General features: G+C 38.3%; 1 protein-coding gene across 5 annotated transcripts in view; it reads right to left on the bottom strand.

Moving 5' to 3' along the window:
- Positions 1 to 24,288, bottom strand: part of cacnb1 (calcium channel, voltage-dependent, beta 1 subunit) — a 74,953-nt gene that overhangs the window by 24,066 nt on the left and 26,599 nt on the right. For 2 of the 5 annotated variants that reach the window (XM_022672368.2, XM_022672349.2), the window contains exons 3-7: positions 7,383 to 7,502; positions 5,520 to 5,642; positions 4,220 to 4,356; positions 3,358 to 3,425; positions 1,894 to 2,039 (exon numbers count right to left, since the gene is read on the bottom strand). In XM_022672368.2, the coding sequence (XP_022528089.1) occupies positions 1,894 to 2,039; positions 3,358 to 3,425; positions 4,220 to 4,356; positions 5,520 to 5,642; positions 7,383 to 7,502 (594 nt within the window). Of the gene's footprint in view, positions 1 to 1,893; positions 2,040 to 3,357; positions 3,426 to 4,219; positions 4,357 to 5,519; positions 5,643 to 7,382; positions 7,503 to 23,845; positions 24,102 to 24,288 lie in introns of those variants that run through there. The other 3 variants (XM_022672369.2, XM_022672354.2, XM_049467749.1) reach the window with 2 other exon arrangements.

The following is a 24,288-nucleotide window of genomic DNA, read 5'->3' as shown; positions in this document are numbered from 1 at the left end:
TAGCCAGTGAAATGCCACCAAGGTTAAAGAAATTAGTTTTATTAGCAAGTAGTGAGTGGCATGCCTGAAACGTACAGTATTAAACAATGGATACACTAATTAATAACAGTATAATTACAATTTTGCTTTCTAATATTGCCTGTTTTTCTAAGATGTTATGTTATAACTATATATATAATTTTCTGTTTTTTGCATTTTTTTAACTTGACAGTCACAAAAATCATTGCACAGATAAACTTACTGTTTTTTTTTGTATTTTTTTAATTTTATTATGTTCTTAAATAAAAAAACAAAAAACATTATTTTTCTGACTCCAAGTGGGTCACTCAACCCCCTCACTTTGTCCTGTGGTTGGTGTGGCGCAGTGGATAACACCACTACCTGTTAGTGAGCTGTGAACATGTTAGTGAACACTTTCCAGGCTGTGCAGTATTTAAAAAGCAATGAGTACTATTTACCGAGTACAGTACAAAAATATTGCTATCCAATACTATTTTCAATACCATGGAAATAGAGGATTTCCAGTATATGACTGACCACAATAAATGTAATTATTTAAGCACACAGTTAGCATTCAGGCTCAAGTTTCTCAAAGTTTTTGACACTAAGTACTTCAGAACCTCATAGAACATTCCTAAATTAATGCTAATTTTTCAAAACAATTTCATCAATCAACTCTGTACTTCAATATGTTCCTACAGTACCTAATGTACAGTGGAAAAGTTTGGATGCATCTCTTTGCATTTAATGTGTTTTCTTTCTTTTTATGATTTTTTACATTGTAAATTATAATATTTTTTATACTTTTAGATTCTTCTATGTACCACACTTATCTTTAAGAACAGATTTGCACTCTTGGTATTTTAACCTCTAAGTCACCCAAAATAGATTTCTCAGCACCTGGAATGAGTTTCTGGAGGTGCTGAACAGTAGTTGCTGCTTTTCCTTCACACTATACCCCAGCTCATTTCAAATCACCATCTCAATTGATCAGGTTTGGGTCAGGGGATTGATGAGGGCAAACTGTTTTTTGTTTGCTACGTAATTGCATATTTATTAATTGATTTTATGTCTTTAATGTTAATAGACAATGTAGAAAATAAACTAAATAAAAAAATAAGGAAGGAAAAACATTGAATGAGAAGGAGTCCAAACTTTTGACTGGTACTGTATATTCAAAAGGATCCTGATTAATTTGTAACTTACTTAGTACTTTTCTTGTGTTATAGCTAGTGGTTATGAGTAGGGATGCACCAAAATGAAATGTTTTGGCTGAAACCAAAATTATTTGTCACAAACATTTCACCAGTAAATAAATTAAATAGACTGAAATGTGTTTTGTTTTCTCGAAGAAAAATACAAAATGATTATTTATTTTAAATATTTTTTAAAATCAAAACATTTACCTTAGCTGTGCTATTGTAGTCAGACATTAGATTAGACTAGCTATTTTCGTCGTAAATTTACCCCAGCAGAGCCATTCTAAACATACATTTAAACAACACAAATGTTATAGGTAACATTGCAAAATGACACCAACACTACACTACAGACAAATTCTCTTTACTAAGCGTCTTCTGTCTGTCAATCAGTGCCCTCCCAGCTTACACACATATCAATGTTCAACTGTTCAATTGAAATCCTCATTGTGCTGTTTTCTCAAAATTGCAGGGGGCCGATCACAAGGATGTAAGGACGCATTGGTTAGATTTAAGTGAATTCTGAGCACCGGTGAAAGACTTTCACGTTGGTAGCAATACACACACACACAACACACACACACTCTTCTGAAGGCCATGTACACAAAAGGAAACACTTGGTTAGATCTGTCTGTGGGCATTAGTCTGGGCATTCTTTGAAGCAGGTCGGGACGAAGGTTATCACTCTGGTTACCTTCTTAAAGAAGGGCAGACGGGGTACGTTTCCCTGAGGGGAGGTGACACTGCCAGCCACGCCCTTGCGGTCACGTGTGTCAGCAGGCTCCGCCTCCTCAGCTTCCAAATCCGACGAGTCATCGTAAAGTGCGGAGGACATATCAGCTATACGAGAGGGGCCGAACCAATTGGGAAGCGGATGGGAGGGGGAGGAACAGGTGGTACAGAGGCAGAAACAGAAAGAGAAGGAGAGAACGGAAAAGAGGGATAGAAGAAGTGTAGGCAGAAAAAAAGAGAGGGAAAGAAGAGCAACATGATGTACACAGTAAGCAGTCTCTGACTCAGAAACATGGAAAAACGAGACAGAGGCGGAGATTCAATGCTAATGAAGGAAGTGCTGCAAACTTAAGCTTTTAGAGCATAATGGAAAAAAGCTGCGACAGATAAGATATACCAATGTGAGATAGACAAGCATGCAAAAAAGCAAATTAAAAGTAAAGATACAGAAAAATTAATATTTAATTGAAGGCTTAATATCGAGTTCCAATATGTTAATGTTTTTTCCCCACAGATTTTCATAAATTGTAGTATTTTTTTACCTTGAAAAAAATTATTTTGCAAACTTTCAAAAGTCCAACAGTTTGTACTTATTAATTAACGCACTGAAATTCACAAAATCACATAACATAACAGAGTTTTGCACAAATACTATAAAATATTTTAGTGCCACTGTTAAGTTTAGTTGTGCAAAGAGAGAAAAAAAGAGAGAGAAATGGGTTTTCATCCAATTTTTCAATTATCAAGTTTTTCATTTCATTCTTCGCAAACAGAATTTCTAGAAAAATGAAAGTTGAATCTTCTCTTAATTTTCAAATGTGTCCATTTTTGTATCTCGTAGCACAAATTTGCTGGCATAATCCAAGTTGCAAAATGCAAAAATTTAAAAATCAGAAAATAAAAGACTTATATTGTACACTGCACTACATAAAAAAATGAAATAATTAGTTTTTACATCCAATTTTCTATTTGTGCATTAAGTCCTCAAACTGTCAGAAAATTAAATTAATAAATGTTAAACTGACCCTGAAGCACCACAAATAATTGTTAGTTCTAAATTATTCTGATTTTTCAATTATTCTTACAATGTTTTTTTGTTTCGAAATATTTTATTTGCCAAATATTCGGTGCCTCCATTAAAAAAAAAAGAAGCTAATTAAAATTGATAGTAGAAACACAAGAAACATAGATTAAGAAATGAGAATGAATATATAGACAGATGATAAGAAGTAGGGGAGGGTAAAGGGGGCAAAAACAGGGCAGTACTCCCCGGGATTGGTTTTGAGGAAGCTGTGTATTTGGTAGTTTGGTCATTAGGTGAACTGCAGGCTTGTTATTTTTTGGAAAACGAGGGCTTATATCATATCTCTTTAGTAGCAAAATACACTGAATCGCACTGCCACCTTGAGTGCCTGTTTGAGTGTACCTGTTCCAGGTGGGGTGGGCCTGCGGGTTCCTGAGGCAACATCCAGACTGGAGCTCCCACCAGACTTACTGTGTGAAGGGAAGGAAGAAACAGACATGGAGGCGTGGGGTCAAATACAGTTTACTATGTAATAATCAATTACAGTACAGTCAGCCACTGCCTCTTTTTGCAGCTTTGCAGAGTAGCATCACAGCACATTCGGAGGAAAGCACAGCGACTCGGTTCTGATACATCAGTTCACAGACGCCTTGTGCTGAATCGACATCACCCTTTGAAGTGATGTGGGGAAAGAGCGCCACCTACCCACCCAGAGAGAGCAAAGCTTCTAGTAGCCGATGGCAAGTTACATGAACAGGATTCGAATCAGCGTTTTTCCGAATTTCAGGTAATTTTTAAGTATTTCTATTGGTCCGTTCATCAAATGTGGCCGCAGGGATGTCCGCAGCGTGGGGCATCTGTGGGCTGATGTGCCGGTGCCGAGTCGCTGCGCTGTCCTCCAAGCGCTGGCTGCTCGGCAATGCTGCATCAGCTCGAAAAGAACTTTGAATGTATCGGATGAAGCATGTGTTAGTCTTCACCCTCCTCAAGTGTTGGGGCATTACTAGTGATAGGGGGAGTCCTTAAAATAGGGAGCCCAAACTCAGCACACAAAAAAAAAACTGAAAGTCACGGGAAGCAAACCAGAATTCGGACTAAAAAAAGTGTAAAAACGTAAAATGTCGTCCTCTTTAAATATGAACATACTGATGACTTGGTTGGTGATCTACAATTACTGGCACATGCTCAACATATGTGTCTGGTTTATGTGTATTTGTATGTGGTTGAGATATATATTTACGTAGGAGTTGTGATTGGCTGTTACCTGGAGCTGAGGCGATTCTGTCTACTCCTCTGCTCCTGCAGCTGACGAGTGCTCTCCAGCTTTACTGGACTGGGGATGAAACCCACCTCACAACCCTCCTTCACCAGGCGGCCTATCCACCAATCGTTATTATACTTCTGTAGATGGAAACACACACTCAGATTACATTTTTATGCTTTCAGCCTCATCAGAAAGTAATACATTAATTAAATTCTTCCAGAGTTAATTTGAGGCCAATTTAAATCAGCAGGGTGTACGTCTGACTCATAAGAACTATTCAAGTGTTAGAGTAATGCAAGGGAAGGGAAAATTCTGTCACTCCCGCATAGATTAAAATTACAGTAGAATCAAGACAGTAAATAACTGATTTAGTAGGAAAAAGAGCCCTATAAATGCAATAAGAAATAATTCTCAATATTTATACTCCCACACATTCTCATAAACTCAGCCTAATAGGGAAAGCTAGTGACGTCAGGAGAATATGGTGGTGTTGTTGATACTGGAGAGCAGCACATCACCACCAGACTCTGCTAGTTATGGGAATACAGGCTGCTACAGGAACCAGGTTTTTGGAACTGTGGCTTTTTTGTCCCAGTGTTCTCAGAACGGGGAGCCCAAATCTTAGCAAAGTAAAAAAAAAGCAAAAATATGACTTAGGCGAACTGTTTAAATGTAATGGTAATGCAGGGGAAGGGATAATTCTGTGAATTCTCAACTGAAATCCTGCATGGATTAAAAGTACAGTAGAATCAAGGCTGTAAATAGCTGATTTAGTATGAAAAAGGGCTTCATAAATGCAATTAAAATGAATTATCAATATTTATACCCCTACACATTCTCATAATCCCAGCCTAATAGAGATAGCTAGTGACTTTAGGAGAATATGGTGGTGTTGTTGATACTGGAGAGCAGCACATCACCACCAGACTTTGTTAGTTATGGGAACATGAGCTGCTACAAGAAACCGAGTCTTGGGACTGTTGCTTTCTTTTTCCTGTTTTCTCAGACTGGGGAGCCTTAATCTCAGCAAATGAAGCAAAGTGAAAGTCATGGGAAGTAAACAAGCAAAAATCTGACAAGTGTTAGAGTAACGCAGGGAAAGAGATCATTGTGTGAATTCCCAAGTGAAATCCCACATATATTAAATTACTGTAGAAGCAAAAGTGTAAATAACTGATTTAGTAGGAAAAAGAGCCCAACAAATGTAATTAGAATTAACCTATCCTAACCTAGCTACAAATCAAACAGACAGACAATACAGGACCTGGATGTCTCCAGGATGACACCAGGAAGTACTGACCTCTTTGATGTGCAGGAAATCTTTGGCTTCAAATGAAATGGCCATGCCCTGCACTGGAACATCATCGTTAGGACCCGCATTATAACCAACGTTAGTCCTCACGGCAAACGCAACTGGCTTAGTCTGTGAGGAAAGAGCAGAGAGGCAGAGATCCAGTCTGAATACTAATAAAAAATAACAATAAATAATAAAAAATGCATCCAGAAGTATGCTGGAGGAGCCAACTGAAAGCAATGAAAATTTAATTTTGAAGACATTTTTGTCTGAGGATCAGAGTTACTTATAGCGAGTAATGAATCCAAACAACAAGCTCAGTATTATCTTTGTCCAATCAGATGCGATGATCAGAAGAGAAAATTAATGTGAGGTGGGATAATATCTCGGTCTACAGCTCTGGAAAAAATGAAGAGACCACTTCAGTTTCTGAATCAGTTTTTCTGATTTTGCTATTTATAAGTATATGTAAGTTTGATTAAAATTAACATTGTTGTTTTATATATTGTCATTTAGAACATTTATTTGCAGAAAATAAGAAATGGCTGAAATGACAAAAAAGATGCAGAGCTTTCAGACCTCAAATAATGCAAAGAAAACAAGTTCAAATTCTTCAAGTTTTAAGAGTTCAGAAATCAATATTTGGTGGAATAACCCTGGTTTTTAAGCACAGTTTTCATGCACCTTGGCATGCTCTTCTCCACCAGTCTTACACACTGCTTTTGGATAACTTTATGTCACTCCTGGTGCAAAAATTCAAGCAGTTCAGCTTGGTTGGATGCCTAGGATCATCCATTTTCCTCATTTTCATAGGTTTTCAGTTTGGTAAAATCAAGGGAAAAACATCATTATTAAGTGTTCTCTGATTTTTTTGTTCCAGGTCTGTATGTTTGGGACTCAGGCACAGTCGCAATCTTCCAAAATAGGCTGAAAATTCATTTGTTTAGTTCAGTTTTTGATCATTGATGTTTCACTTTAGATAAAGGCGACTGCAAATCAAAGAGAATTGTGAAAAACAGAGATGCTGGTGCCGGTGCTGCCATTTAACACTTCATCTAACACGTGATCACTTAAGTTTGTGGAGGGTGGAGCAGATGGATGCTATTGATTTAGGGTGCCCTAGGCTGTAATAGTCATTTATTAGGTGTAAGGTTTATTGTACAGCAGCTGCTATGAAATTAATATTTACTAAAGTACTATAGACCCCACTCCTCCATATGAGACGCAGACTTTAATGTGGATGTTTTGTTTTTTTGTTGGATTTTCCTTTGGAATTTAGTCATTTTCAATTCCAAACCCCCAGCTAGAAATCGTCACTAGTGTTTTCCGGGACCATTCCGGTTTGCGAACCTTATATTGAACCGGTTTGCAACGTTTCCACCAACAAACTAAATAGCACCATAGTTCTTTTAAACCTGAATGGAACTGGTTCAAGAACCAGAGTTCTTGAACTAGCCAACCAAATCTTATCAAAACTAATGCTACAGGAAAATTACTGCACAGCTCAACACATTTTGTGGAGAACACTAACTGCCAGTTTTATGACTTCAGCTGACAGCATCTGGCTGAGTGGAGGGGAGATGGAGGGTCATTCAACCCACCCAGATAGAGCGAGGCTAACTTTGCTTTCTTGGACTCTTGGCCAAGGATGGCTTTGGCATTACTAGCGACTGTAACAGCTTCCTGCTTCAATCTGTTTATGTTCAGGCTAATGTTTGGATAGATGATGATGGCTCCTACTTGCACCTGAATTTGAAACAAGTTCATGGAACATTCAACAGACAATGAGAAAGGGACAATAAGATAAGAAGGGACAGTAAGAATAAAGAGACAGACAGAGAGAGAGAGAGAAGTAAGAGATATGGAGACCTTTGCTTTCTCAAGTGTAGCTAGAGCTTGTCTGTCAGCCTCTTTCCTCAGGGCCTCAGGATCCTCCTCCAGAGACACGTCAGAATCTGAGGGACGACTGGTGTAGGAGTCCGCCGAGCCCTGGGAGGCAAAAAAGAGGGGGAGGTGGAGAGGGAGGAGAGATGAGTTCAGTATTCAACACCCCCATTCAACATTTTGCAGTGACACATTGTTTCTGAAATAATAACATATGCAATGTACTCTTCAGATATTATGAACAAAGTTATGTTTTGATAATTATTTGCCTCAACATTTGATCACCACTTTTGAAACTTCAGCCAAATTTTAAAACAGAAATTATATCCTTTACAGCAAGGGTCGGCAATTGAGTTTGGCCGCGGGTCAGATATTTTCCAAGCCATTACATGGCGGGCCACAAAAAAAAAATCTGTTTTGGAAAATGAAGTGTAATGGGATGGAGTGCTACAGACTAGCAGCTCTACAGCCCAGAGGGTTGTTGAACCCAATTGCAGAACAGTTGATCTCGAAGCAGGTAAACCCAAGAAGAAAGGAAAAAATAAATAAATAAACACATCACTCATCACGCGGGATCTAACATGTGTCATGGTCCAACACACTACCGCTTCCCCCTTCTTGTGAATTGGGGCACGGCTGGGAAAAAAACCCTTATGAGGAGATAGGGAGCCCAAGAAAGGTCAGAAAAATGAGAACGGTCGGAAACTAAAGTCACGTCGAGCGCTACAGAGAGACGAGAGGATCAAAAACAAACACTCGCCAAAGAAGCTTTTTATTTTTTAAATATTGTTATTCATTATCATTCATTATAGTTCAAACAACCTCACATGCCTGATATTTCATGCCTATTGCTGACCCCTGCTTTACGGCCTTATTTCTCCCTGGAGGCAGATGAGATAGTGGTTAGATACCGATACATATACTCTGCATTTACGCACAGGAAACGTCTCTGATTATAGAGAGTAGCAGTGGAAGTGACTGCAGTGTTGGTTTACTGTCGTTCTGTATTCATAATCCCAGTATACGCAATAGTCAGTTGCTCTTCAGCAGAGTTGAATGTGTTTTTTTACTCTGATTTAAGAGCATTTTTTTTTGTCTTTTAGGCTGTGTTCAGACTGTCGGCCCAAATCTAGATTGTATCCACATTGATTTTGATAGTCTAGGAAGCCAGAAAGCACAATAAATTCGATTTGGGTATTTTTGGCATATCTAGATTGTGTCAAGATGTATTTTTGCAGTCTGAACAGCCAGACACAGCTTTAAATCCATATTTACTTATATCTTGGTTGTATCCAGACAGATTTTTAAAGTCTGAACAGCCTGAAACCAAATAATTTAAACTCAGACTTTGGAGTGTTCACACTTGTAGAAGTTGTGAGGTGTTACTTTGTAAGTGAGTTTGAATGATGCCTGATATTGAGTGCCAGATGGATGGGACATTACATTTCTGAAGTTGTGTGGGCATTTAAAAATGTTCAATGCACAGATTCACATGTGCACTGGGAATATATCTTAGAAGGCATTACCAACCACAGAAGACAGTGCAGACAGTGGGTCTAGAACCGGACAGTTCTAGAATCTGACTATTGTAATTGTGTAATTCTCCATGCGAACAGACAAGTGATTCAATTGAAATCAAATCCACATTCAATATAGGAGGTCCTACATGCCTGTCCTTCAGGTCAATTAAATGTTCTTTAGTTGCCATGGGATGTGCCAAAAGTCACGGGACACTTCCTGTGTCATTGTAATAGTAATGCTTTACTTATTTATCTTTAATTATTTTAGTTTTACATGATTGCAAACACTGATTCACAATTTTAGAAGAGTAATTTCATCTGTTTTCATGGCATGTACCTCCTAATGTGTGTGTGTGTGCACTCAGCTAAGCCTTTTTGAGACGAAAACAACACTTTAGGTCTAGTGTAATCATTGAAGCTCTCATTTAAACACATAAAAAGCATGTTTCATAACCAAAGACCTTCTATAGTTAATGACCGCCCAGTCGCACAGTGTTAAAAAGGTGTAATAAGTAAATAAGACATGTAAGAAGAAATTATAAGATCAAGTTCTAAACAGTGAAACAAGTGGTGTGAAACATGACAAAACTGGGAGATGTCACAAGATCAAAAAGGACATTTGTGCCAATGGTTATATGGCTGGATTGTAAACACAGCATTTTGTGTATTACTCAATATATTGAGCATATTTTTATTAGGATACACACGCTTTACTTTTTTCTCATGTCTATACTGAAATAAAAAAAATAAATAAATAATTCTACCCAATTCTCTCCTAATTAAGCTGAGCCAGACAAGCCACCCACTCACCAGGATCATCAATTCGAAGGCAGCCACCACCTTTTATTCCAGTTAATGCCCATGCAGGGTTTTTTCACACATGAAAGTCAGGACCAGAGTGTTTGGTATGGTTAGATTTGCTTTCACACTGCAGTTTACTGAGCAGAACAGAACAAACTTTACTACATTCTGTTGTCATCAGCTACGTGGGCTGCATTTCTCTATTCTTTATATTAATTGGACTGTAGAAAGTTAGTTATGAGTTTGGTGAGTTGCTTTGCCAGGTGTTGTGACAAATTCTAGCTCTGTCAGAATCTGACTCCCCTTCATGTACATAAGCGCCCCCCCAGGCAGAATAAGTATAAAAGACTATCCTGAGGTACCTTTTGTTTCTCATTATAAATAGGGTTTAATCTACTGTTACGGTAAATAAATTAATTCCCAGTCTAAGCGTGCTGTGTGATGCGTCTCCACACACAGGGGAGTCAGATTTTGGCACAACGCTAATTTTTTTTTCCTCTGGTTTGATTAAAGACTGCCTCAACTTCCTGTAATTGGTCTGAAAGTCCAGATCTGGACAGAAAACACCTCTTTTGGTTGAACCAAACTCTGGTCTTTTGGTCACCAAGCCCTTGCACACCTGAGTCAAGTACCAAACCCAAGGTAAGTGCCAAACCCAAGCACTGATACATCAGCCAACAGATGCCTGTGCTGACCAACATCACAATGGGAAGGATAAGAAAAGAGAGCGCTGTCTAAAGAGCACCCAGAGACAGCATGGAAAATATTTACTGGAGAAACCAAAATTGCTCTCCAACAGCTTTCTGAGATACACTACAGCAGGAGGCAGGCTATGCAGAGTCTATGTATAAATGTCTGTCATTATAAGTACAGTGATGGCGGTGCCCGGAGCTACAAAGAAGCGCTATAGGATGTAAACATTGTTTTTTAATAAACTTCTTATGCTCTTATTAATCTCCGGATTTTACCAAGGAGGCACAAAATTACTGTATCTCAGAAAGCTGTAGGAGAGCGAAAGTGGGCTATCGAAACAAAGGTAAGAACTTTTTATCATGTTTTAGTACACCCAAAGTCAATTTTACACCGGAGTTCTCCGTTAAGCATCTGTCAAAAGACATTTTTGATGTATAAACTCTTCAGAAATATCCAGAGAATGAGATTAAGAGTTGCCCTTCCACACTTCCACAGAAGGAGATTTCCCATATCAGACACATTCTCACCACAGGAACTGTTCTGAGTGGTTTAGGCAAGGGCGTTGCCTGTGTAGCCTTGGCATGGCGCAAAAACTACTGCGTGGGAATAGCATAGGAAGTTGTTTCATGCCAGAATCATTAGAAGACCCACTGCGAATTGTCTGGAAAGTTGCATGCTCATTTACACATGGGGCCCTATCTTATGCCCTGTGCAAGGCACTTTGTGATGCTCACTGCTATCTTATACCCCTCCAACAGTCTATTTTTACGCCTTTTGTCTCCGTCATTTAAATAGCAACAGAGCATGTGAATATATCTACGCCGATGGGCATGATGATCTCGAAAATATGTACATTTCTGGTGTGTTTCTATATTGGCAATGGAAAGTATAGGTGCGCCACTGACCGAGTACATAAAAAAACAGTCAACGTTCATTGCCATCTTGGCACACATAAGACCATGCAGCAGTGCACAAACCCAACTTTTACACCAACAATAAACAGAATAAGAAATAAAACAAAATTGCTATTCCCATAAATGACCGGCTTGTGCACCTTCACAATATAAACAAGTAGTTCCGTTTTCTCTAATGAGAAGCACTGCGCCATGAAAATTGCAATGCACCGAAGCCAGGGCGCAAGGGAATAGCAAGTGACAAGCTCATTGTAAACAAACCCATGATTAAATAAGAGAATTAGTACATGCCTTTTCGCTTTTTAAGACATGCAAGGTGTACTTTTCCTGTGGTTACGATAGCAAAGACACACTGAAACTCCCTAATTCAAGCTATAAATAGCTAAAATAGGGACCATGGGCTCACTTGGACATTCCCATTTAGTCTGAGTAAGTATGTACATGATCTGAAAAACAACTGTTTCATATTAATTCAACATGAGGCACCCTCATATTCCCCGTATAATCCCAATATATTTAGATTTCAGATGAACCCATCTGTGCAATTAACCCCTCTGTTGCAGTGAACACACACACAAAGGGCAGTGGGCAGTCCCCTCAGACCCCGGGGAGCAATTAGGGTTGGGGTGCCTTAGCTGTAAATGTTAAAGGGGGGAGGAGAAGGAGATGTTCCTACGCTCCCTCATTTCCTCCTGGTCCGAGGGATTAAACCTTTCAATCACACCTTCCCGTCTCTAATCATCAGGTCATGACTGTCCCAAATAACAATCAATGCAATCAAAGCATCCATATTCTGCTGCCCTCACCTGATTATATTAATCTTTAATTAATGCAGAAATGTAGTGATGTATGAGATTTCACAATTTATTTTCTTTAGTAAGAGATAGAAAGGTCAGAAAGGGGAAATAAGTCCATTAAAATGTGGCTTATTACATTTTAAAGCAATTAAATGTAATATATGCAGACAGGACTGTCACAATTAGTAGATTAAACTCATTTGAAAAATAATGGATTAAAATGTACTCTCTGGTCAGTGATTTGCATGATGACAATGTATGCTTTTAAAATGTCTGATGAACACACAGTTACATTTTAATGTACCTACATTAAACTCACCTAATCTAAACCCTTTGAACTTTAAGAGTTTAAACCTTAATTCACATCTTTATTTTTATTTTTTTTTACCTCAGTAGGACCGAAGTTTAACTACATCAAGTTGCGCACCTCTTTTAATACAAAGAATAGCATTTTTCTCTGTGAAGCATGGGGGTGGGAGCATCATGTTGCCATGCTGTTTTGCTAGACAAGAGCCTGGAAGAACTGGCTGAACTGTGGGGGCTGAACTCAATATACACACTATATTCCTAAAGGTTTGAGGACACCTCTTCTAATGAATACATTCATCAGCTTGTTGACAGTCAAAACTAATAGAACTGATAGTGGCAGCTTTATGTGCAAAATATGGTAATTTAAACAAGAAATAAAAACAGAATTTAACTCATTTGCATAATTTAAAAATGGCCAGCATGCTCCCCTCACACCCGTGTCTGCTTTTGCCTCTCTGACACACACACACACACACACACACACACACACATTTACTCAATGTTCCCGGAGTTGTCTGTAGCAGTGTTGGACAGTAGACTACAGCGTGGCAGTGAGTCTTTATATAAGCCGCCCACTCCTCTCTTCCAGCCCGTTCCTTCTCTTCCCCTTTTTCCTCTCGTTGTTTTTCAGGTGTCAGACACACTCTGAACCGTGGGAGGTGCGGACAGGCATGTGGATAGCTGTGAAGAATGACTCAATGTGTGTGTATGTTTGTGCTTGTGTGTGCACAGGTTTGCCAGAATCAGAGTGTGTCTGTGTGTCTTTGTGTGTGTGTGTTTGTAAGTGTGAGTATATGATGAGTTTTTAAATAGAGGTGAGAATTAGCTATCACATATGCCATATGAAATGATGCTAAATTATTCAAAGCCAAAAATGACTAAAAAGTCATGCACACACACACATATAATTTATTAATTCACTTGAATTGAGCTTTGTTTATTTCTTTTGTACACAATTTTAGTGCAACTGTAACATGTAGCAAAATTCGGCAGCAATACACTATACAGCCATTATCATGCAAAAACCTGGTATCTACACTTGTCATTTTTCACTTTGTTCCTTTTTCTCACATTTTCATTTCAAATCTAGCAGTTGTTTTAGATATTATTTCCAAATGCCTATTTTAGCAATCTACAGGCAAGCCGTCAACTGTGCACTGTGCAGCTTGATTTAGGGCATATCAGTGTGTCTTTGCTTTTGTAACGACAGGAAAGAATGCCTTTCTACTAATTAGAATCTTAATTAATCATCTTAATTCACACTTAATTAATCATGGGATTTTCGGGCAGAACTTTAAGACTTAGGTGCGCCATTACTTTGGTGCATTGCTATTTCAGTGGCGCAGCTACCTTGTCAGACCACATGACAAGACATGACTCCAGTAATCCATGCTCCTGGGCTGCTTGTCTTCAACAAACTGTTTGAGAGCTTTCTTGCACATCAGCTTCAGAAGAGGCTCCCTTCTAGGATATTGCCATGCAGGCAGAGTAGATGCAGTGTGTGTGACGTATGGTTTAAGCACTGCAGGCTGACCTCCCGCTTCTTCAAGCTCTGCAGCAATACTGCGCACCATGCAGCTTGATTTAGAGCATGTCGGTGTGTCTTTGCTATTATAACGATGGGAAAAGTATGCCTTTCTACTAATTCTCTTAATGAATCAGGGGTGGTTTGGGCGTAATGTTCAATAAACCAATTAGCGTGTCACGTGACATTCCTTGTAAAAGCCAGGTGTGCTCTGACTTTGGAGCATTGCTATTTCAGTGGTGCAGCTACCTGGGCATGTCTAACGCTTCTCAGCAAAACATTTTTAAAAGTTTATTTTGGACTTCTCAGACCACAGAACATGACTCCAATAATCCATTCTCTTAGGCTGATCGTCTTCAGCAAACTGTTTGCAAGCTTTCTTGTGCATTAGCTTCAGAAGAGGCTTTCTTCTAGGACAGTGCCATGCAGACAGAGTTGATGCAGTGTGTGGCATATGGTCTGAGCACTGCAGACTGACCTCCCGCTTCTTTAAGCTCTGCAGCATTGCTGCCAATACTTATTCATCTATATTTTAAAGCATGAATACATGGACTCATCTCTTTTGGTTGACCCTGTGGAGGCATGTTCTAAGTGGAACCTGTCCTCGATAACTGCTGTATGACCATGGACATAGTGCTGTATCTCGTTTTTAGGGTGTTAGCAATCCTCCTATATCCTATTTCACACCTATAGTACTCTATAGCAGCTCAGCTTAATTTCAGTTGTATCCTTTATTTATCACAACTTTTATCTTCACTAAGAAATGAAATGCAATAAAAAAGGAACACTTTCTTCCCACCACTAATCTCTCTCAACAACATGATGACAATTCAGTCCTGACAGAGCCCTGTTTTACTTATTTGCACATTTCTATTTTCTCCCTAAGCTTGCTATTTAAATTACCCAGTCACAGCAAACAACACACTTAGCACCTCACTTCAGCACTCAGAGCTGCCAGGAACCCAGCAGCGCTAGCACACGCGCGCGAGCGAGCAAGAAAGAGAGAGAGAGAGAAAGAGAGAGAGAAAAGCGAGTGAGAGAAACTGCAGCAAAATTAGACTCAATGTGTGGGAGAGCTGATTAAAAAGCTCTGTTGAACCTTAATCACACACACACGCACATCTACACCAGTAGGTAAGCATGTGATGACCATCTATAGCATAGCCCAGCAACTATAACACCTAGCTTTCTATCTCTGTGAAGCAAAATAATATGATGTATAATTGGGAAAATAATAAAAAACAGCATTTAGAATCTATCTATAGCTGACACAATACTGCATAATCAAAATAATCTACACAATCTTACCAGCTATTTTGTATGTGTAAAGAAGATAATTGTAAAATTTTGTAGTATTACACTACTGATTTAATCCACATGTTTCCTTGGCTTTCAAGTGACAGTTTTGTATCTCTCAGCTCAATCCAGAAATGCATGTGTACAGTGTATCCTTCTCAACATACTATCCTCTCTAGAAGACAATGTAAGAAAGGCTTTCAGAACTCAACATAATATATATATATATATATATATATATATATATATATATATATATATATATATATATATATTTGTAATTCGTCTCTTAAAGAGTTTTTAAATAATACTAATGGTTAAAAGTGTAGCCTTGAAAAAAACGTTTGCATGTATGTTTCTTAGCATGGTTAAATAGGTATCAGTTAATAGTAAGAGACAATAAAGAAACTCTTATGGATGTCATGTACTATTGTTATGAATTACCCTTTCAGTAATATCTAGAACCATTTTTTCAAAGCTTAGACTGTTCCAGTGTACCTGTGTGCTCTGCTCTTAATGAGGCTGGCTCATAAACACTCATTTCCTGGGAATTGGATAATAAAGATATCCAGTTTTACTGGAGCAGAAACAATATCCTTCCTTGTATAAACTGATTAGACTCTCAATTCCACGCTAATTCATAATTTACTTCATGCCATTGACAGGCTGCACAAATACACACACTGTTCTCTGTTTTAGAGATTAAAACATCATAATAAAACATTTAAATTTAATAGCATCACAATAAAATATTCATGGCTGTGTATGGGGCTTTTAATTTAATTGACCTTAATGCTTAATGCTACGCCCGCATTAAAGCATCAGTTCTCGCAGGACTTTTATCTGAAATGCACTGGGCTCAAGTGAAGGGAAATATGACTATGACTAATTTAACATTTTAGCTTGATTATGATTAATAAATGATTATTTGAAATTATTCTTTAATACAAGCTCTGTTACGTTGTTGTGGTGGTTGGGTGGTGTCAGCCATTAATTAGGGTGTGTCAGTGGGTCTTTTCCTATCGTAATGACAGGAAAATTATGCTTTGTGTGGCTCCAAATGTGCATGGCATGATGGCATGTACTAATTCTCTTAATTAATCATGGGTGTGTTGGCCATATGTGCAACAAACCAATCAGCGTGTTGTTTTTATAAACATATAATTATGTATATATATAGCTGTGTGATGATGTGGTGATAAAATGATTGTGGTTATTTTAGTTAAAAAAACAATATGAATGTAAACATTATGTTTGTGAACAGATATATATTAGGGATGTCAGTGTTAAAGCAATATCGCACGCATTAACGTGTTAAAATCTATTTTATGCAAATAAATAATGCCACCTACTTTGACACCAACTTCTGTCATAATCTGACCCGCCTTCGCCCAACTCGCAGATTTTTTTCCTCTTTTTTTTTCATGATATATTAGCCAGACAATATAAACACTGTCTCTGCCGCTCCATGCTGTTTACACATGCAGTAATGTGCAGCATTCACTGCTCACATCTGTTCTATTGAAAACACTGTGTTTAAAAGTGTAGCGGGAAATTTTCAGAGTTCCTGTGTTAAAGCAGCTTCACACTCCACAGATATATGTGCTGGAACACAGAATCTTCTAACTACATTAACTTTCTAGCTCCCACGTTAGACAGCTCTGACCAATCAGAGACAATGTGCATTTTGGTGCGTTTAGGTTTGTGCCAGTGTGAAACCAAATCAAAACGCACCAAATAAACAAGCTCATCAACTGAATCAGACCAGAGAAACCAACTACAGGTGTGAAAACATTAATCGCAGTTAATCACAGAATATTTTTGTGATTAATCTGATTACATTTTTTAATTGATTGACACCACTAATGTATATTCTTTAAAATGTGCTTAAAAAGTGTTATTTTCTAAATGTTTTATGTAAAACCTTCTATTATAAATACAAAAAAAAAATAAATCTGTGGATTTTCATGGTACTGTTTATGTTTAAATATACAGAAATTAATCAAAGTTTTTTACTAAGTTCGTTATTAAGACTTTATGAACAAACCTTGTGTGCTCACTAAATCACGCCGTATCTGAACAGTGTTTATCCAGGCCTGCAGGCCTGCTCTAAAGACACTTGACAAGACACTGTGCTTTTTTAGGAGTCCTGTGACAGTGTGTTAAACATTTGTGTGACAGCTGCCATTTCAATGTGACAAGCATGTCACACTGCAAAGACCACGACCAACAACCTGCACAATTCCACTTTAAACACTGCTTATTTACTGTCACTGCAGATCTATGGGCTGCTCTGATAGAGACAGACACTCAAATATCTGACTGCCAATTAGTTTCACTAAATACTGTCTATTCAGATCTGAATCATCAGTGAGATTTCTCTCAGCCGGAACAGCGAGGTGTCACACGAGAGCACACGCGGCTTTGTGTGCAGCGAGGCCAAAAGACTGAAGAGGTAAAAGACTAACGCTGTGAAATAGAGCAGCCTTGGGAGTCACGCCGGCAAAAATTAGATCCATTACGTTTACCAACACAGTCTGAGAAATACCTGAACCGAGAGAGAGAGACAGACAGACAGACAGAGAAACCAGTACCCTCTGTCTGCTGGTTTTGAGACCCTATCAGACCCCACTGCTGAACAAAGCCCAATCAAAGTTAACCAAATAATTAAATTGTCAAAATACACTATGTTGCTCACTAGGACAAATACACCAGAACACACTTCAAATTACATTACTATCAGGCTCTAAACACATACTATAAATTAGCTGAACATCTCTACACCCTCAAGATTACATCCAAAGCAGAGACAGCGTGCCTTTTAATATGATGTGTCTTATGTATTTTACCAGTCAGGTTGTAAGGAGCAGTAAAGCCACTCCGCTGAAGTTCAGCGTTATACAGAAGTTTAAATTTGCCGACTTTCTAGCACCAAGACTGGAGCAGTATTAGCATTAGCCACTAATCATGCTAAGCGCTAGCTCTTTAGCCATTCAGAGGTGAGTAATATCGGCCTGTAGCCTGCTGCTTACCCCGAATAGCACTCCTGGAGCGGTATTAGCATTAGCTGCTAACTGCGCTAAGCACTAGCTCTTTTACTGTTCAGATGGGTATATATCAGACTGTAGTCTGCATGTTTTCTGTGTTAAAATAAGCTATGTGGGACAAACCGCTAGCTGATAGCGCCCTGGCTTACAAGAGCGCTCAGGGTTCCTCACTGCAGTGCTGTCAGGCAGCATTAGCTGCTAATTCTAATGCTCCATTCAGCCTTAGTGGAAATCTGGAAGTTTAAGCTTACTGTAAATAAACCGAAGCATTTTACTCACCAAAAAAAAAAAAACAGTTTTCCTGAGAGAAATCTGTGCAAAATATACATCCAGCATTCATTTGACTTACTTTTTTTGTTTTGTTTTAAGAATTACAGTTTTGTTTACTTAACTTATCTAGAAGACCTTCTGAATTAGAAGGGAAACATGGCGACACTCCTGTGCATTACTAGTGTCGCATAATGTGCTGTATAATTCGGTGCGCCTTATATATGAAAACAGACCACAAAATATAGACGTTTATTGATCTGATGTGCCTTATATTGAGAAAAATACGATAATTACTGGCTTAGAGTAGGGCTGTAATTGTTAATCAATGTAATCACGTTTATTGATTATAAAGGTGCACAATATATCGTTTCAGCATCGTTATCTCAATGTACGAATGTGCATTATTCGTATTGCACGTGAGCAATATCATGTGCAATGTTAATTTAAAACAATATACACTGCAACTTTTTCCTGCTTGATAACGAGGGGATACTACTATTTTTTACATACACATGGATATTTAATGAATATTCAGCAACTGGAATTGAGAGAAAGGTTTTAAAATTAAATGTATACAAGTAAAAAATAATATATTGTATATTATTAAAAATAATAATCTCAATATTCTTCAAATATATGAGCGATTCTCAATTACGATTTTTAGTTCTTACATAACTTCAGTTTTTTTGTGAACAGACAGTGTTATTTAAAGTGATGTGCAAGCTATTGTTTTCTTTATATTTAATTTTTAAACTTATCTGTAGCTTTTACATTGTACATGGTTCAAACATAACCTACTTGTATTTTAGTTTTTCAGGAAATGTCTATCTACTGAGATTCCATCTGGCTGCATTATATGAAGATTTACAATCTCAATTATCCCATTTTGAAAAGTACATTAAAACAGTAATTCAATTAATCTAAATTCGATTAACCTCCAGACCCTACATACAATGACATTTTCTTTGATGCGTCAGATAAAAATATACTTATGCTATTTAATTCATTATTTTGTCAGGTTGCTGGTGAAAACTGGTGAAAATTCTTGTGTTTTTTTAATATCGCAATTTTCAGAGCAACAAGAAAGGTTTTTCCAATATCGTGCATTATAAACTTCAACTTATACATTTTAGTGTTGACAAATCGTTAATATATAACAGCACCACACTACACAGTACACACAGTGCTGGGGATAGAAATGCAGTAAAAGAGGGTTAAGGAATACTTACACACTCAGTTCACAGTTTCTCATAATGCTAATCATAATGCTAAATCAATTTTGGATAAAGTCCCGCCTTTCATCAAAAAGAACCAATCAGCTAGTTAGTTGTTTACAGAAAATAGAAGAGCCTGTGTGCTGGTGGGGTAGCCCGCCTCACAGTGGAGATCTGCGCAAGTGAAGGAGCCATAACAAGTAAAAAAAAACATGTTTTTTTGCATTTTTGAGCAAAAATCTATGAAATGTTCATGAGGTTTTTGTCAGATTTTATCAGTGATGTAAAACGTTTTTTTAAATACTCTTTAGACATTTGTTTTAGAGTATTTATAATGGAAGTAAATAATTATTAGATGTTCCTATAGACATTCTAGACATTTAATAGAGTTTAATGAATGTTGTCTTATTTTATTTACTTTATTGTAGAAGTATTATAAGTAGTTAAGTTTTTTTATATGAGTGTGTGCTTTAGTAACATTGTTATTGATGCAGTCATACCAATAAAACCAACTTGAACTGAACTGAAATTGAACGTGGGAGCGCTTCATAGAGGAAGGAAACTCCAGAGAAAATAAAAGAGAGAGCAAGAGATAGAGCAAAAGAACTAGGGAGCTCTCCAGAATGATATAGAGCTCCAGAGAAAGGGAGATAGAATGAGGGGGTGAGAGAGAGTTAGTGAGCATGAGTGTGTGAGAGAGAGGAAGAGAGAGGTCAAGAGAGTTTGTGTGAGAGAGACATAGAGAGATAAAACTCCAGAAAGAGAGAGAGAGTGAGTGATGATAGTGATGAAAGCCACAATCTGATTATGCAACCTGTCATCAGTGTGAAGCCCTAAACTCTATAGCATCGCTGTCCAATAAAAAAACTTGTATCTCCACAACAGCACACCAAAAAATATCGCCAAAAAATTATAAACTTGTTTTTCATTAGGACAGCAATGATATGCTGTAGATTAAAATCAAGCACTTGCCTTTTTGAATCAGTTCCTGCTTCACCAGACATATTATTAACAAATTAAGCTCACATACTTTTTATTTAATGTGTATTTTTGGTGCGAACTATGACTACTGGAACAAGATTTTTACTGTTTAGCTATTGCAGAATGCTTTACAGTTTTCCGTTTTTGTATTTCCTAACAAAATTTTTGCATGCTGCATCAGTCACACTAAAATCTTACACCCTGTGCAAAGTGCATTGCAATGCTCATTGCTATCTTACACCCTGCAAACAGTCAAGTCTAGACTTGTGAATATATCTACCCTGATGGGTGGGGTGGTCTGGAAGTGAGATGTGTATCTGGCTTAATTCTATCTTTGCACCGAAACACACAAAGATGAGCAGCAGTGCACAAACCCAACTTTTACATCAACAATAAACATAATACAAAATAAAATAACATTGTTGTTTACGTAAATTACCTGGTCGCGCATCCTTTACAGCGTGAACAGACAGAGAAACACTGACTTTATTTCACGTTACGCCCAAAATACATCCATGATTAAATTTTAAGGGAATTAGTTCAGTTCAATAAATGTAAACTGATTTTGAAGTCTTTCTATTGGTGTGTTTTCATGAGATATTGGTTCAATGTAAAGAAAAACTGAACAAGTATGGTAATATTTCTCTTTTTTATCGTCACGTCTCAAACACCGCAAGCTTAGATGACACATCTTTAATTTTGTCCAACCATAAATTATCCCACTGTTTTTCTTGACTAACTTTTCCGAGTTAGTTATTTCTGAGTTATTTGTATAGAAAAACCTTAAAAAGAACCTTAACTTCTAATGCAAGTAAATGTCTATGGCACTATCGAGAGATTTTATTTATTTTTGCTTTAAACCATAAGGGAGCATTTATATTGGGCAACTCATCATACAATTCTGATCTGATATAAAGAACAACTGCCAGATTCACATTATGATGAGAAGTAAGAAATGGCAAAAATTGAGATGCAAGGTTTTTGAGTGAGAGTAAAGATATGTAATCACTATTTACCAAATTTATTTAAATTGCAGTCATTTACATCTCCAGCTATTTACATCTAGAGTTGCACGGTGTACCGAAGGTTCGATTCTTTTTCGATACTACGTCATCACAAACGATTCGGTTCTTTAGCGTTCGATGCTTTCGATACTATATAGCCCAGTCACTAGCTTCAAATGAGTCAAATTAGTAGGCGCGATTTGATTCAGTTCATAAGAAAACTGATTCACACCGCAGCAGTCGGTGTGGCAGGATTCAGATAAACTTAGTGTTCTGAACAAATGAATCGATTCACGTGTGAATCGATTCATTTGACTCGCTTGAGCGACACACGCACGCGCAAGCCAGCAGAGCAGCAGCGAGTGTAGAATGGCGACGTCTAAAATAACAGATGTCTCTCGTCCGCGACTTGTGGACAAAACGGGCGCGAGGAGTGAAGTGTGGGCAAATTTTGCTTACATCGCTGATGAAGAAGGGAATCCGACCAACACCACAAACCCAGTTTATAAACGGTGTTATAAGTCTATCCAGTGCAGAGGAGGGAACACCAGCAACCTGGCTACGCATTTAGCAGACAAGCACCCTGATCTCTACAAAGAGCTGAGAAGTCGACAGGTTAGTGGAGTTAGTCAAGATACACTCTGTCTGTAGCTTTACTAAGATTTACTAGCCCTGGCCCGCCGGCGGGCCAGAAATTTATAATATTAAATATCTGGCTGTGTTTATGAATAGTTATAGGTTCAATATAGACACCCAATATGCCATTTTAAAGCTTAGAATCTCGGCTTTTCAGTTATCTAGCCTATTTAGCTGGATCTCCTTTCAGAAAATAAACATTTAGGGCGAAATATGCCTTGCTTCTGAAAATATGAAATCATAATTTTCATATTTCCGTTTCTCGTACGTCCATATTTGATCGAATGCGGACATGTTATACACCATTCGAACCGTCTGTCTCTCCGGATTCGCTCCGTTTTACTGTAGGATGTACGGTTCCTGAATTAGAGCTGAAAGAGCGCGTCACAGCGCGTGTTCAGAGTTAAAAGCTGCTTGTTTTTCGCTGCAGGGTTACCTCAGGTCACTCCCTCCACCCCCTCAACCCCCACCAGCGGCTCCCCCACGCTCCTACCTTCAAAACCAGACTTAAGAGAATCCATCAATCCAGTCTCCTGCAATCCCCAATTATATACAAACAGCGCATGAAATAAACTGAGGCAGAAAAAAAAATAATATCCACTTTATCTCCTTATTAAAAGCGTAATTTTCGAGGCTGCACGTGATAACGCACGTGTGGTTAATCTGCAGTCCAAGGAGAACAAGGTTGACAGAAGACCATGTGGACACACTTGTTTTCCTGGCTAAGAACCTTAAACAGGCAAAGAAACTTCCCACAGTGTAGTTTCAGAAAAGAAGAGGTTTTAGTTTTTAGGAAGTGTTTAGATAATTATGTTATAGTTAAGGTTATAATAACGAAACTTGTTTTTTGTTCAAATGTTTCATTTTAGAATAAAAACGTTTGCACCGATTGTTCAGTGTTCAATACAGTCCAATCAAAAATAAACATTTTATGTTCAGATATTTTTATTGTTTTTTTTTTTCTTCCAAGTATCGTTTTGGTATCGAGAATCGTGATACTACAGTTGGTATCGGTATCGAAGTCAAAATTTTGGTATCGTGACAACCCTATTTACATCCCGCAGTCTTACTATCAGATCTAGAAGAACTTAATTACAAGTTATAACACACAGAGCACTGATGAGCTCCAGCAAACGAGAGGCGTTCTGAGGGCCAGAGACCTGCAGAAAGAAGGCCTCTGTCTGGGCAAATGGTGGCAGTGGGGTCCCTGCACAGTGCTGGAGGTCTAATTTAAACCCACAGGGCCGGTGCAGCTGCCCAGCCCAAAATGGAATCGGACCAGCAGGGGAAGAGAGACGCAGAGAGACAGAGAGAGAAACAAGCCGCCAACAACTTTACAAGTGTGATCCTATGACTCCCAAGTCCACACAAATTAAAAAAAGAATAAATACACACAGATACAGAGATCCAAATTAGTGAATGCTTTCCGGATCTTTCTTACCGTCACGGGCCTGTGGATCCTTTCATGTGTCTCCATGGCACACTTTCCTTGCCACGGCAACCCCGAGTCACACCCTGAAAGTCCCCTGTCTGTTCCAAACGTAAAATGTGTGTGTCAGTCACACAGGAGAGTGTATGCCAGCACGCGTCCAAAAAGTTCGAAGTGTGTGTCAGAGAATGGCAAATTACTCTCCTAACCTCAAGCCCCCAACCCACATTCCTCTACTGTCTTTCTTTCTGTCTCTCTCTCTCTTTCTGTAACACACACACACACACACTGACCGGGAACATGAACTGAGTTCAGGAGGAGAGATGAGGGGGGGTCAAATTGCAGAACTTGTGCTACATTTGCAGACTGGGGGTTAAATTTAGCTGCCACAGGCAGGGGCACATCTCTCCACCTCTCTCTCTCTCTCTCTCTCTCTCTCTCTCTCCCCTGTTACC

The sequence above is a fragment of the Astyanax mexicanus genome, chromosome 19 (genome assembly GCF_023375975.1).
Source record: "Astyanax mexicanus isolate ESR-SI-001 chromosome 19, AstMex3_surface, whole genome shotgun sequence".
Classification (NCBI taxonomy): domain Eukaryota; kingdom Metazoa; phylum Chordata; class Actinopteri; order Characiformes; family Acestrorhamphidae; genus Astyanax; species Astyanax mexicanus.
Note: the sequence above shows the minus strand (reverse complement) of the source record. Positions and strands in the feature narration are given on the sequence as shown.